Below are 13,022 nucleotides of genomic sequence, written 5' to 3'. Positions count from 1 at the left end.
AAAGAAAAGAGGGAGAGGTAATGGATACTGCAGTACCTAGTGAGTAGGACGAATACCTAATACCTACTCCATCGCCACCTTTTGCAGTACCTGTAGATTCTCCACCAGAGGATATAGGTGTATTCTATAACCTGATGGAGAGAGCAGCTAAACGTTTTGCGTTACCTATTCTGACTAGGGAGACAGACTGTTTCCGTATTGCTTTAAGGAGCCAGCAAAAAAAGTCAGTGAGGGCCATTCTAATTGTAGATTTCATATGGCAGGGAGGCCTAAAATCAGTGAAGAATCCAGCCACAATATCTGCTCAAATACCACGTTTGGAGAAAAAATATAAAGCCCCAGAGGATTCTCCAACTTGTTTAATTGGCCATCCTAAGCTGGATTCCATGGTCTCTCAGGTGGCACAATGCCGCTCAAAGAATGCCTCCGCACCAATCTTCTCCTCCAGATAGAGAGGGAAGTTGTCTCAACAATGTTGGCAAAACATTCTCCACCATGACAGCTATGACAGTAAAAGCTGACAATTCTTTGGCCATTCTAGGCAGATACGATAGACAAATGTGGTCATATATATCTAAACACATCGACCACCTACCTGAAGATGCTAAGCTGGAAGCAAGAAAAGCACTGCAAGAAGGGGAGAGGATAGCAGCTGAAATAATTGATTGTGCCATTGACATCTCGCTAATGGGATTCAGACAACTGGCAGGGGCCGCAGTTTTACATAACAGGGTTGGCTGAAATCCACCTCCTTTTGCCCAGAGATACAGAGCAAGATACTAGATATGTCATACGATGGGGAATCCCTCTTCGGTAAACATGTAGCTGAAGCTTTACAGTCTATCAAGGCGGGGACACACACACAGCAAGATTTCTGGGCAAATTACAATATAGAAAACAACCCTTTTGAGGGGTTAGAGGCAGAAGAACTTATTCCTTTCATGGTGGATATCATTCATCAGACCATCAGATTCTCAACAAGCTTTTCCAAAGATGTGGAGACCAAATCTAGATCCTTTTGCCACAAGCGAAAACAAGAAATGCCTATATTATGCAAGCTGGCATCCACAAAAAGGGTTGTAGAGAAATGCCTTTTTGATGAGATGGTCAGGAATTTATGCCTACACTTTCCCCCGATTCCTGTGATCCCCAGGGTGATCACAAAGATGAAAACAGAGGGATGCTGTCTCATCCTCATAGCACCCAAATGGCCCAGGGAGTTCTGGTTCACGGAACTCCTTCTATACTCAGAATGGCCATATGTTTAACTCAGACATACGCCAGCTCTGATGACCATGAACCAGGGCTAAGTCAGACATCTGGACCCATCATCTCTACACGTATCGGCCTGGCTCCTGAATTCAATACATTTCCCACCTTAAACATTCCACCATAATGCAGAGAAATACTAGAAAAAGCCTGGGTCGATACTACTAATAGGACCTATAGGAAACTGGCCTGGTATGTGGTGGGTGCCTAAAGTACTTACACTTTATACCAGGTCCAGGTATCCCCTATTAGTGTAGTGTAGGCAGTGTCTAGAAGGCAGTCTCTCTAGAGGTAGCTGTGGTGAATGAGCAGCCAAGGCTTATCTAGGAGACATAGTGCCCCCTAGCGACCAGGACGACAGGAGTAAGTTACTGGATTTTCCGGTTACCCACCCAGAAAGAAGAAAATGCAACAGTCAGGCAAGACTACCAGCAATCAGCAGGAGGACAAAGACTGTCAGGAATGCTCCCAGAGGTCACTGCCAACCTTGGATTCAAGATGGTAGAACTCAGGGACCCTCTGGAAGAGCTCTGGGGACCACCCTGGGTTGCTGATGGAAGGGGAGTGGTCACTCCCCTTTCCATTGTGCAGTTTCGCGCTAGAGCAGGCACTGGAGGTCTCCGAACCGGTGTAGACTGTTTTATGCATGGAGGGCACCAAATGTGTCCTTCAAAGCATACCATTGGTTTGGGGAGGCTACCCCTCCCAAGCCAATCCAGACTTTCTTATTCATCAATAGGAGTACATTTGGCGGCAATTTCAAGATTCCGACGTTCTCAAGATGGCCTCTATTTATGGCCTCCCAGAATTGTAAAGGAATTCCTCTAAGGTCTTTTTAGAGCTTTCCCTCCAGTTCGAAAACCTCCACTGTTATTACTTTTAAATATATCGCTAGGACAACTCATGAAGCTGCCATTTGAGCCTATTCAGTATCCAGAATTAAAGTTCCTTACTTGGAAAACATCGCTCTTACTAGCTCTCACATCAGCTAAGAGGGTGAGTGACATCAAAGCCTTTACCATCAAAGACCCTTTTCTTCAGTTCACTGCAAACAGTATAATACTTCGAACAAATCCTAAGTATATACCTAAAGTGCCATCAGACTTCCATCTGAATGAACCAGTAATCTTACGAACTTTTTTCAAAATCTGCAAACAGATGCAGAAAAGATTCTATATTCGCTGGATGTAAAGAGATGTCTAAAGTTCTAGCTACAAAGAACCCATCAAATATGAAAAACAGACCAAGGACCGGCCGCCAGGGCCACCGACCACGGGAGCACCGCCAACAGGCTGGCGGTGCTCCCACGAGCATTCTGACCGCGGCGGTTCAGCCGCGGTCAGAAGCGGCAAGTCGGCGGGCTCCCGCCGACTTACCGCTGCTCGGGGGAATCCTTCATGGCGGCGGAGCGCGCTCCGCCGCCATGAGGATTCTGACAGCCCCTACCGCCATCCTGTTCATGGCGGGAAACCCGCCATGAACAGGATGGCGGTAGGGGGTGCCGCGGGGCCCCTGGGGGCCCCTGCCGTGCCCATGCCAATGGCATGGGCACGGCAGGGGCCCCCGTAAGAGGGCCCTGCAAAGTATTTCAGTGTCTGCCTAGCAGACACTGAAATACGCGACAGGTGCAACAGCACCCGTCGCACCTTCCCACTCCGCCGGCTCGATTACGAGCCGGCACCCTCGTGGGAAGGGAGTTTTTCCCAGGGAAAAACTCATAATACCCTCCGCGGTCTTTTGACCGCGGAGCGGTATTATGGAGGGCTGAATTCTGGCGGGCGGCCTCCGCCGCCCGCCAGAATCAGAATCAGGGCCCAAGTGTTTGTTGCATATGGAGATGCAAGGCAGGGTTGCATTGTATCAAAACACACTATCACCAAATGGATTGGATTCACTATATAGTTTAGTCATTCTCAGGCTGGAAAGCTCTTACCGAGCAAAGATAAAGCACATTCCACCAGAGCTGTAGCCACATCCACAGCACTGTTTGCTGTGGTGCCTATACAACATATCTGCCAGTCAGTAACATAGTCCAGTAGACACACGTTAACGAAACACTATTGCCTGGATGAAGCCTACAAAACTGATACAGCTGTCGGGCAAGCAGGTGAGCCTCTTTTTTTCACACCTTCCACTTAATAGATATATTATAAATACGTGACTAATAATATTGTTATTATTATTATTATTATTTCTATGGTTATTAGTGTGAACTATGATTCTTACTATTCTTATTAATGTTATTATGATTAGAGCTGTTGTCAAGATGATACTTACTGTTCACTATTCTAATTCTAGCATGTGAATCTATGAAAGATCCAATACTGGAGAAGAAAATTGGTTACTTACCTGTAACTATGTTTCTCCAGTATTGGTATCTTTCATAGATTCACACGCAACCCACCCTCGTCCCCTTAGAGGCTCCCCTCAAATATAAAAATACGTACTTCACACTCGTACTAGAAAATCTGAGGGAATCAGCCTCTGTTGGGAGTGTTCTACAGGGTGCTGTCGTCTGATTGGTTGTAGTTCAAATTTGGTTCATTTTTTTTAAAAGTACATGGATAGGCTATAGCAGTGACTGTCTATTGCCATTAAGGCCTAGGTTAGTTCACTTACTGCTGCGTATATTTAAAGGTACTGTGGGACTCCCACCTTGACGACGGGGATGATTCAAACATGTGAATCTATGAAAGATACTGTAGAAAGTTGGCTCTGTATGTGCTATTTCAAAGTAAGAAATAGCATGCACAGAGTCCAAGGGTTCCCCTTAGAGGTAAGATAGTGGCAAAAAGAGATAATTCTAATGCTCTGTTTTGTGGTAGTGGGGTCGAGCAGTAGGCTTATCAGAGGGTAGTGTTAAGCATTTGTTGTCCACACACAGGCAATAAATGGGGAACACACACTCAAAGACAATTCCAGGCCAATAGGTTTTTATATAGAAAAATATATTTTCTTAGTTTATTTTAAGGACCACAGGTTCAAGATTTACAAACAATACTTTAAATGAAAGGTATTTCACTTGGAAACTTTAGGAACTTTGAATTAGCAAAACAGCATATACAGTTTTCACACAAACGGCAATAAGCTATTTTAAAACTGGACACAGTGCAATTTTCAACAGTTCCTGGGGGAGGTAAGTGTTTGTTAGTTTTGCCGGTAAGTAAACCACCTACAGGGTTCAAAGTTGGGTCCAAGGTAGCCCACCGTTGGGGGTCCAGAGCAACCCCAAAGTTATCACACCAGCAGCTCAGGGCCGGTCAGGTGCAGAGGTCAAAGTGGTGCCCAAAACGCATAGGCTTCAATGGAGAAGGGGGTGTCCTGGTTCCAGTCTGCCAGCAGGTAAGTACCTGCGTCTTCGGAGGGCAGACCAGGGGGTTTTTGTAGGGCACCGGGGGGGACACAAGTCAGCACAAACAGTGTCCTTACCAGGCGTCGGGTTCTTAGAAGCAGGCAGTCGCGGTCAGGGGGAGCCTCTGGATTCCCTCTGCAGGCGTCGCTGTGGGGGCTCAGGGGGGTCAACTCTGGCTACTCATGGGCTCGCAGTCGCCGGGGAGTCCTCCCTGTAGTGTTGGTTCTCCACAAGTCGAGCCAGGGGCGTCGGGTGCAGAGTGCAAAGTCTCACGCTTCCGGCGGGAAACGTGTGTTCTTTCAAAGTTGCTTCTTTGTTGCAAAGATGCTTCTTTCTTGGAGCAGAGCCACTGTCCTCGAGAGTTCATGGTCCTTTTAGATGCAGGGTAGTCCTCTGAGGCTTCAGAGGTTGCTGGACCCTGTGGAACGTGTCGCTGGAGCAGTTCTTTTGAAGGGGGGAGACAGGCCGGTAGAGCTGGGGCCAAAGCAGTTAGTATCTCCGTCTTCTCTGCAGGTTTTTCAGCTCAGCAGTCCTTCTTCGTCTTAGATTGCAGGAATCAAGGGTGTGTTTAGGTCTGGGAGGGCAGTAGCCAATGGCTACTGTCCTTGAGGGTGGCTACACCCTCTTTGTGCCTCCTCCCTGAGGGGAGGGGGGCACATCCCTATTCCTATTGGGGGAATCCTCCAAAATCAAGATGGAGGATTTCTAAAGGCATGGATCACCTCAGCTCAGGGCACCTTATGGGCTGTCCTGACTGGTGGGTGATTCCTCCTTGTTTTTCTCATTATCTCCCCTGGACTTGCCGCCAAAAGTGGGGGCTGTGTCCAGGGGACGGGCATCTCCACTAGCTAGAGTGCCCTGGTGCATTGTAACACGAAGCCTGAGCCTTTGAGGCTCACTGCTAGGTGTTACAGTTCCTGCAGGGTGGAGGTGTGAAGCACCTCCACCCAGAGCAGACTTTTGTTTCTGTCCTCAGAGAGCACAATGGCCCTCACCACATGGGGTCAGAAACTCGTCTCTCAGCAGCAGGCTGGCACAGACCAGTCAGTCCTGCACTGAACAATTGGGTAAAATACAAGGGGCATCTCTAAGATGCCCTTTGTGTGCATTTTTTTTATAAATCCAACACTGGCATCAGTGTGGGTTTATTATTCTGAGAAGTTTGATACCAAACTTCCCAGTATTCAGTGTAGCCATTATGGATCTGTGGAGTTCATTTTTGACAGACTCCCAGACCATATACTCTTATGGCTACCCTGCACTTACAATGTCTAAGGTTTTGCTTAGACTCTGTAGGGGCATAGTGCTCATGCACATATGCCCTCACCTGTGGTATAGTGCACCCTGCCTTAGGGCTGTAAGGCCTGCTAGAGGGGTGACTTACCTATGCCACAGGCAGTGTGACGTTGGCATGGCACCCTGAGGGGAGTGCCATGTCGATTTAGTCATTTTATCCCCACCAGCACACACAAGCTGGCAAGCAGTGTGTCTGTGCTGAGTGAGGGGTCCCCAGGGTGGCATAAGACATGCTGCAGCCCTTAGAGACCTTCCCTGGCATCAGGGCCCTTGGTACCAGGGGTACCAGTTACAAGGGACTTACCTGGATGCCAAGGTTGTGCCAATTGTGGAGACTATGGTACATTTTAGGTGAAAGAACACTGGTGCTGGGGCCTGGTTAGCAGGGTCCCAGCACACTTCCCAGTCAAGTCCGCATCAGTATCAGGCAAAAAAGTGGGGGGTAATTGCAACAGGGAGCCATTTCCTTACAGATACCAATACTGAAGAACCATAGTTACAGGTAAGTAACCAGTTTTCTTCCAGTTTGTCACAGGTCTCTGGGCCCAGAATTACTTTATCTGCAAATTCTGACCTAGTTACCATGAGTCTTTAAACACCAGAACCAGAAATTTCAGGCCCGGAGATCTCAGACCGGGACCCTTGTGCAGTGCTTTTGGAGGCTGTGTACAATTGCTACACTTGGCACCCTCCCACCTAGCACAATGGAGGGAGCTGCAAATGCTTCTCCCTTTTCTCCTCTCCTGTGCTCTACTGTTCAGCTCATACCAACACCCTCGGGCAGCCACCAAGTTCCTGCACCCATTTACCAACTGCTCCAAGCAGGTAAGACAAGAGTGCGGATATGGGTCTGTTATTTACTTCAGAAGGGTGAAAGCTTGTATATTTTGACCCAGTATTAACCAATGCACAAGTTAATTCCCATTCAGCAGATGGTGTTTGGGGTTGGCATTGAGGGGATCGTCACTCACTCACCCCAGCTACCAGACATAACAGTGCATTTTGCAAAGGTCAACAGAACATATGTAGGGGCTATACAACAAGTTTTCCGATCTAAGCAGCGAATGTTGGGAGATGCACAAGTGGTAGATGAACAACAGGCTGATACTAAATTACTTTTGAAAGTGAGGCACTTGACGGGTGAACTTGTTTGCGACAAGCTCAAACAAGAAATGTCAAACTACACCATCAGATTTCTGCAACCACAATCTCTAGGGAATGATCTATCGATGCATTGGTCAGGGAGCTTTGTATACTTTTATCCCCTGGTACCATTAATCTCTTCGGTGGCACGGAAGATGTACTTGTCTCATCTTTCATTGGCACAACATCTGCGATATGTCTGTTCAACCATATCAGAATCTTCCACTTGTTGTTTCCAAACAACAAGTACAACTCTTACATCCAGATTGAAAAAGCAATTAATCTGGTGATCTGGCTCATGACGTTCGTAGACAAAAAAGAAGGGCAAGTTGAAAAAACTGTCCTGACAACATGTTTCATCACAGCCCCTTCTGCTTCCTGCAAGCCTCTGCTTTAAAGTGGGTGTTACACTGCTTTACAGTCAATTCTCAGCATATGATCTACAACACCATGTGCTGAAAATGTTTCTTAACTGTAACACTGGGTTTGAATCTTGTAGTGTTAACATCCTCCTGCATCCTGGGATGTAGTAAGGCTAGATTATATTCACTATACCACAGTTTTTACCTTTTTCATTTCCATTGTGAGCTCAGATCTTGATGGGTAAACAATACAATTCTAAGATGGAATCTGTGTCCATTGCATTATGGTATTTTGGGCATGATCACAAGTCACTTGCTGTTTGTTCAAAACCACAAGAATTTGACATAGAAAATGCAGGCCAATTTCCAAATCCAACTCTGGATGACTTGACACTGCACAGCATGGGGTAGACAATGCTACCAGCTGCAAACTGACGGTCACCAGTAAGTAACATTGTCCCTATTTGATATCTTTGCCACTCGCATTTTAAGGTATGTAAAATAAATTACTTGAAAAGGCTCCAGGACATTGTTATAGTGCTGCTCCTAGAGAAGAAATGCATACTCAGTTGCTCTTTATTGTTAGTATGAGTTCAAATCTTTGAGGATTTGACAAAAAATTTCTTGTGCTGCCCTACGAACCTCAGGAAAAGGAAGGCATTCAGTGGGAGGCCAAAGAGGAGGATGATGAGTATGAGGAAGAATTGGAAGAGTGTGAGAAGGAGGAGGAGGATGATCACATGGAATACTGCCGCGTTTGCAAGGATGGAGGGGAGTTGCTGTGCTGTGACTCCTGCATCTCTTCCTACCATATACATTGCCTGAACCCGCCCCTTCCTGAGATCCCCAATGGCGAGTGGCTCTGCCCCCGTTGCACGGTAAGCTGATATAAGAAACCCTATGTCAGCATGAACCATCTGTCACCTTCTGTCTTTTTACACCATTCCTTCTAAACATTCTAATTATGCCACATTAGTTGTTCATTTCTCTGTGCCTAACCCATCAGCATTACTCAGTGTTTCTAATTCTCTTACCTCATTCATACATGTGTTGATGTGTGCAATTGCTACTTTTCTAAGAATCTTCATTGTTATTTCAGCACTAAATACCTCCTTTTATGTTTTGCTTCTATATGAAGAATCTTGGGTCACTTTCTTTGAAATATTCCCTTTCATTAGGCTGGAATTAAATTTAGCACACTATTCGTTGTAGTATGTTTACTTAATGTTTTGGGCCTGCCCTGCAACCAATAGGTTTGATAGGCTTAGAACAAGACCAATATTCCCCTGAGACACCATTTTACTCCAGATTTGTAACTAGTGTTGTGTGAAGGGAATCCACTAACTGAGCCTTGCTCTTCTCAACATTTTCCACTGAAGCTGAAGATTGAATCTGCAATATAAATTTGTACCTGGATCTGTTATATATAGGATGCTCTTACTTGCATTTTCTTTCTTATTGAGGATTTTTCTAAAACTATGATTTTAGGGCTAATCAGGTGGATGAATGTTCATTACCCGAGAAGTTATGTCAAACCAAATCTTTAGGGCTTCCTTCAGAAGTATCCTGGATTTTTATTTTCTTTATTGACATAACGCATTGATAGTCAATAGTCTGTCTGTATCACAGTTATTCACTGTGCTATCTAGGGCATTATGCACTTTGGAGATAGACAGACCTCTCTCGTTTTCAGCATCTTGCTATGGTAACATTGATCTCTGGCTGTCCACTTTCCTTGTGCAACCAGTTACTCGAAGGGAGTGCACACACTTGTCATCATTGTGCACTTCACAATAAATTGAAAATGGAAGGATTTCTGAAAAGGTACTTCATTCAAAATCTTCTTCCTTTGGTACCCTCATACAAATGACTGCAGAGTTATTGGGATTAGACTCAATGTGTCTCCACAGTCTCCTATTCACTCTAACCAGTGATCCTTCTGGCATTGCTGATTCGTCTGAATTATGGTAATTGGAGCGATGATGCACAATGGCAATAAGTCCAACCATCTTTCTGGTTGCTGGAAGTGTAATTTTCTGAAGCTAAAGATATTTTTGACTTGACTCACTGGTGGAGACAAATCATTACAGAGTTGGAACCTGTTAAGCAAACCACAAGTTGGTATGTGCGTATCCAGCTGCGAGTATCAGGTTATCACAATGTTAGGTGTTTCATGCATGCCTGTCTTGGAGAAGAACTCTTGAGGGTTGGAAGGTGTGGCAGCCTCTGCTGTGAATGGAAAAGGCAGCTCAAGAAGTGGCTTTTCTCAGCTCTCCTCCAGCATTGTATCTTTCATATAGTCACATGTTTGAATCATTCCACACTGTCAGGTTTTGAATCCCTGGTAACTTTAAATAGCAATAAACAGTGTTCAAATGGCAATAGCCCTGAACAGTAGTGTTTATTTAGTAGCCTATGCACCTCATTTGAAACAGTCCGAGTTTCAGGCAATGAGATGGCAGTGAAAAACTCTCTTATTCCCCCTAGAGACCACCATAGGAAATTTATATTGCTTGTTGTGTTTGAGGGAGTCCCTGAAAAGAACTTTGCTCTAACCTTTAATTGACCTTTTCCTGATACTTTTCATTTCTGCCCTGGAGCTCAGCCAGCCTCATCTTCAGCTTTCAGTTTAACATAAGTTGGTTCTAGGTGATTTTCTGTTAAACCTTCATTTTTCTGGACCGGTGAGATCTTTCCTCTGTCAACAACTATCATCATAACTGACAGAGAAAAAAATCTTTATTTTCAAATACTGCTCTTTCTGTGGTCCAAAAAAGTTCTAAACTGATGAGCAATGCATTTATTGCCTTTATCCAGCACACTAGGCTTCATGCTGCAGCATTTTTAAAAACCTTTCTTCAAAGACCCTAAACCTTAGGGATAGGAGGTTGGCCCTCTATGTATTAGAACAGAAGAAATACCCTCCTTCTAAGGGGATGCCCTCTCATCTGGGGATGATTCAGTAAAAGTGTCCCACCAAGCACTTTGACAAAGGCAACCCAAAGTAGAAGCATGTAGTTTCCAAAGCTAGACTTAAATCCTACAGATAAAGACCGAAGTTTATTCAGAAAACTTTTCCAGACAGGACAACCACCAACCAGCACAAAAACTTGCATGAAAATACAGCTTCCTTGATGTCCTGACTGAAATCATTTCCCGTCTGTGTCTTACTCCAGTATTGGAACTTTCATAGATTCACATGCTTGAATCCTTCCCCATCGTCAAGATGGGAGCCCCCGGTATATCAAAACAGCGATATATACAGGCTACTGCAATGAAAAAAGGCCTAAAGGCTTTCACTTTAGTAGCCTATCCCTATCGCTATGAGCAAAAAGGACCAAAGCAAGGCCCAGCCAATCAGGCTTCCTCTCCCTCTAGAACCCTCAGGAGAGGAGCTCCCTTCCCTCGGAATTTCTACTACACGTCGTGCTAGGGAGTCTCCATTGAGCTCTGCTCAGTCAACACTTCAGAGAAGTTCATTTATGCTATTTTTCCTCAGAAAAAGGATTTCCTACAGCAAGTAAGGTGTCTTCTTCTTACTTTACTTAAGGGAACTCTATTTTGAGAAGAATTCACCATGTCTGATAAAGAGAAGAAAAGTCTTTTCAGAGCCTGTAAGACCTGTGGGAAGAAAAGGCTCCACTTTGAGGACCCACACAAGGACTGTATTTATTGTCTCTACCCTGACCATGTAGCTAAAGACTGCAAAGTTTGCAGGACCTTTTCTAACAAAACCCTCAAAGACAGGGAGGGTAGACTACTAATTTGGCTCCAGAAGTTGAAGTCCAGATCTAATCCAGTGTCTGGTTCTGACAGTGAGGAATCTACAGCTTCCTCCAGAAAACTACGTAAAAGAGGCAGATCTCCTCAACCCCACTCAGAAGATCTTCCAAAAAAGGCTCACAAAAAAACCAAACGGGTGGCCTCTAAAGCTGGAAGTCCTTCCAGTTCTCCTCACAGGAGTTCTGTTTCTTCTAAAAGACACTCAACAGAAAGATCTGTCTCCTCAGAGCGCAGCAAAAGAGCCTTTTCTCAGCCTCCAACGCCACCTCCTGTGGTGAAACATGTCTTTAAGAGGCCATCCGAAAAATCTACCACAATGACACCGTCGACGACATCATCAACGGGAGCATTCAGATGATGAGGGACCTTTTGGGGTTTCTCATAGCCCATCAGAACTACACGTCAAGTGCCAGGATCTAGAGGAAGACACCCAGCATGATCCGCACTCTTACTCCCCGCAGGCACACCAGTATCCTTATCAGGAGCAGATGGTTTCTTTGCCAGGATCACTCATAGCTGATCTGCAACACATGTTGGATGACTACAGGAGGCAGTTTCCACCAGCTGGCTTGGAAGCTCAGCAGACTTCTGTTGTGCCCTCTTTGCCTTCTACTCCGATCCATACAGGAATCCAACCATCTCATGTACCGCCATAGACACCAATTTCCATCCCTACGCAGGATTTGTCTTATGATGATGATGATGATGATGATGATAACAGAGAGGAGGGAGAATTACCGGATGCAATAACAGAGTGGGACGACTATCAAATTCCTACTCCGTCCTCGCTCTCTCCGGTTCCTGTGGATTCCTCTCCTGGTGACATTGACGGTTTCCACAACCTGCTTGAAAGAGCTGCAAAAAGGTTTGAGTTGCCCATGCCCATGAAACAGATGGACTGCTTTTTGTATGATTTTAAGGAGTCATTTCAGAAGAGTGTAAAATCTATGCCGATTGTGGACTATATCTGGAATGAGGGCATTAAAGTTATGAAGAACCCGGCAACGGTCACCCCGTTTCTACCTCGCCTTGACAAAAAGCATAAGGCGCCTGAAGACTCTCCGGCCTGCCTCACGGGCCATCCCAGACCGACTCAGTTATTGCCCAGGTGACACAGCGCCGATCTAGGAACCCTTCAGCACCAATCTCTGCCCCACCGGACAAGGAAGGTAGGAGATTAGACAATATAGGAAAACTCTTCTCCTTAATGGCTTCACTTATTATAAGGGCTTCTAACTCTCTGGCTATCATAGGCAGATATGATGGACAGCTACGGGCTGACATTGTGCCCTATTTGGATCAACTGCCAGAAGACTCTAAATTAGAAGCCAAGAAACTCTTGCAGGAAGGAGAGAGGTCTTTTGCAGAAATCATAGACTGTGCTATGGACCGCGCCACCACGGTTTTTCGTCAGATGGCAGGTTTTGCGGTTCTCAGAAGGCAGGGTTGGCTTCGAGTGACTTCATTTAGACCCAAGTTCCAAAACAAAATCCTTGACCTCCCTTTTGATGTTGAAGCCCTTTTCGGGAAGCACACTGATGATGCGCTTCAGTCAATCAAGACAGACACTGATATGGCCAGGTCACTTGGCACCCTGCAGTTTAAAAGACAGCCTTTTCAAAGAGCTAGAGGCCAAGGCTACTCATCATATAGACCAGGTTTTCAGCAATATATATACCCCTATGTCTCTGCCGCATCCCATTCCTTTCGTCCTCAGTTCCAACAGAGAATGCCTCCACAGGCAGCTTATTCGAGAGTCTCCCAGAGAGGAAAGGCTGGAAGACAACCAAAAGATACAGGCCGTAGACAATAACTTG

At 45.5% G+C, this 13,022-nt stretch overlaps 1 protein-coding gene across 10 annotated transcripts in view; it reads left to right on the top strand.

The window, feature by feature from the left end:
* The window catches only part of CHD3 (chromodomain helicase DNA binding protein 3), a 1,503,198-nt gene that overhangs the window by 372,693 nt on the left and 1,117,483 nt on the right, over positions 1 to 13,022 (top strand). For all 10 annotated transcript variants that reach the window (XM_069218663.1, XM_069218665.1, XM_069218664.1 and 7 more), the window contains exon 9: positions 8,070 to 8,300. In XM_069218663.1, the coding sequence (XP_069074764.1) occupies positions 8,070 to 8,300 (231 nt within the window). The remainder of the gene's footprint in view (positions 1 to 8,069; positions 8,301 to 13,022) is intronic.

Source organism: Pleurodeles waltl, chromosome 12, assembly GCF_031143425.1.
Source record: "Pleurodeles waltl isolate 20211129_DDA chromosome 12, aPleWal1.hap1.20221129, whole genome shotgun sequence".
Classification (NCBI taxonomy): domain Eukaryota; kingdom Metazoa; phylum Chordata; class Amphibia; order Caudata; family Salamandridae; genus Pleurodeles; species Pleurodeles waltl.
The sequence above is the reverse complement of the archived record's forward strand: the minus strand, read 5'-3'. Positions and strand labels throughout refer to the sequence as shown.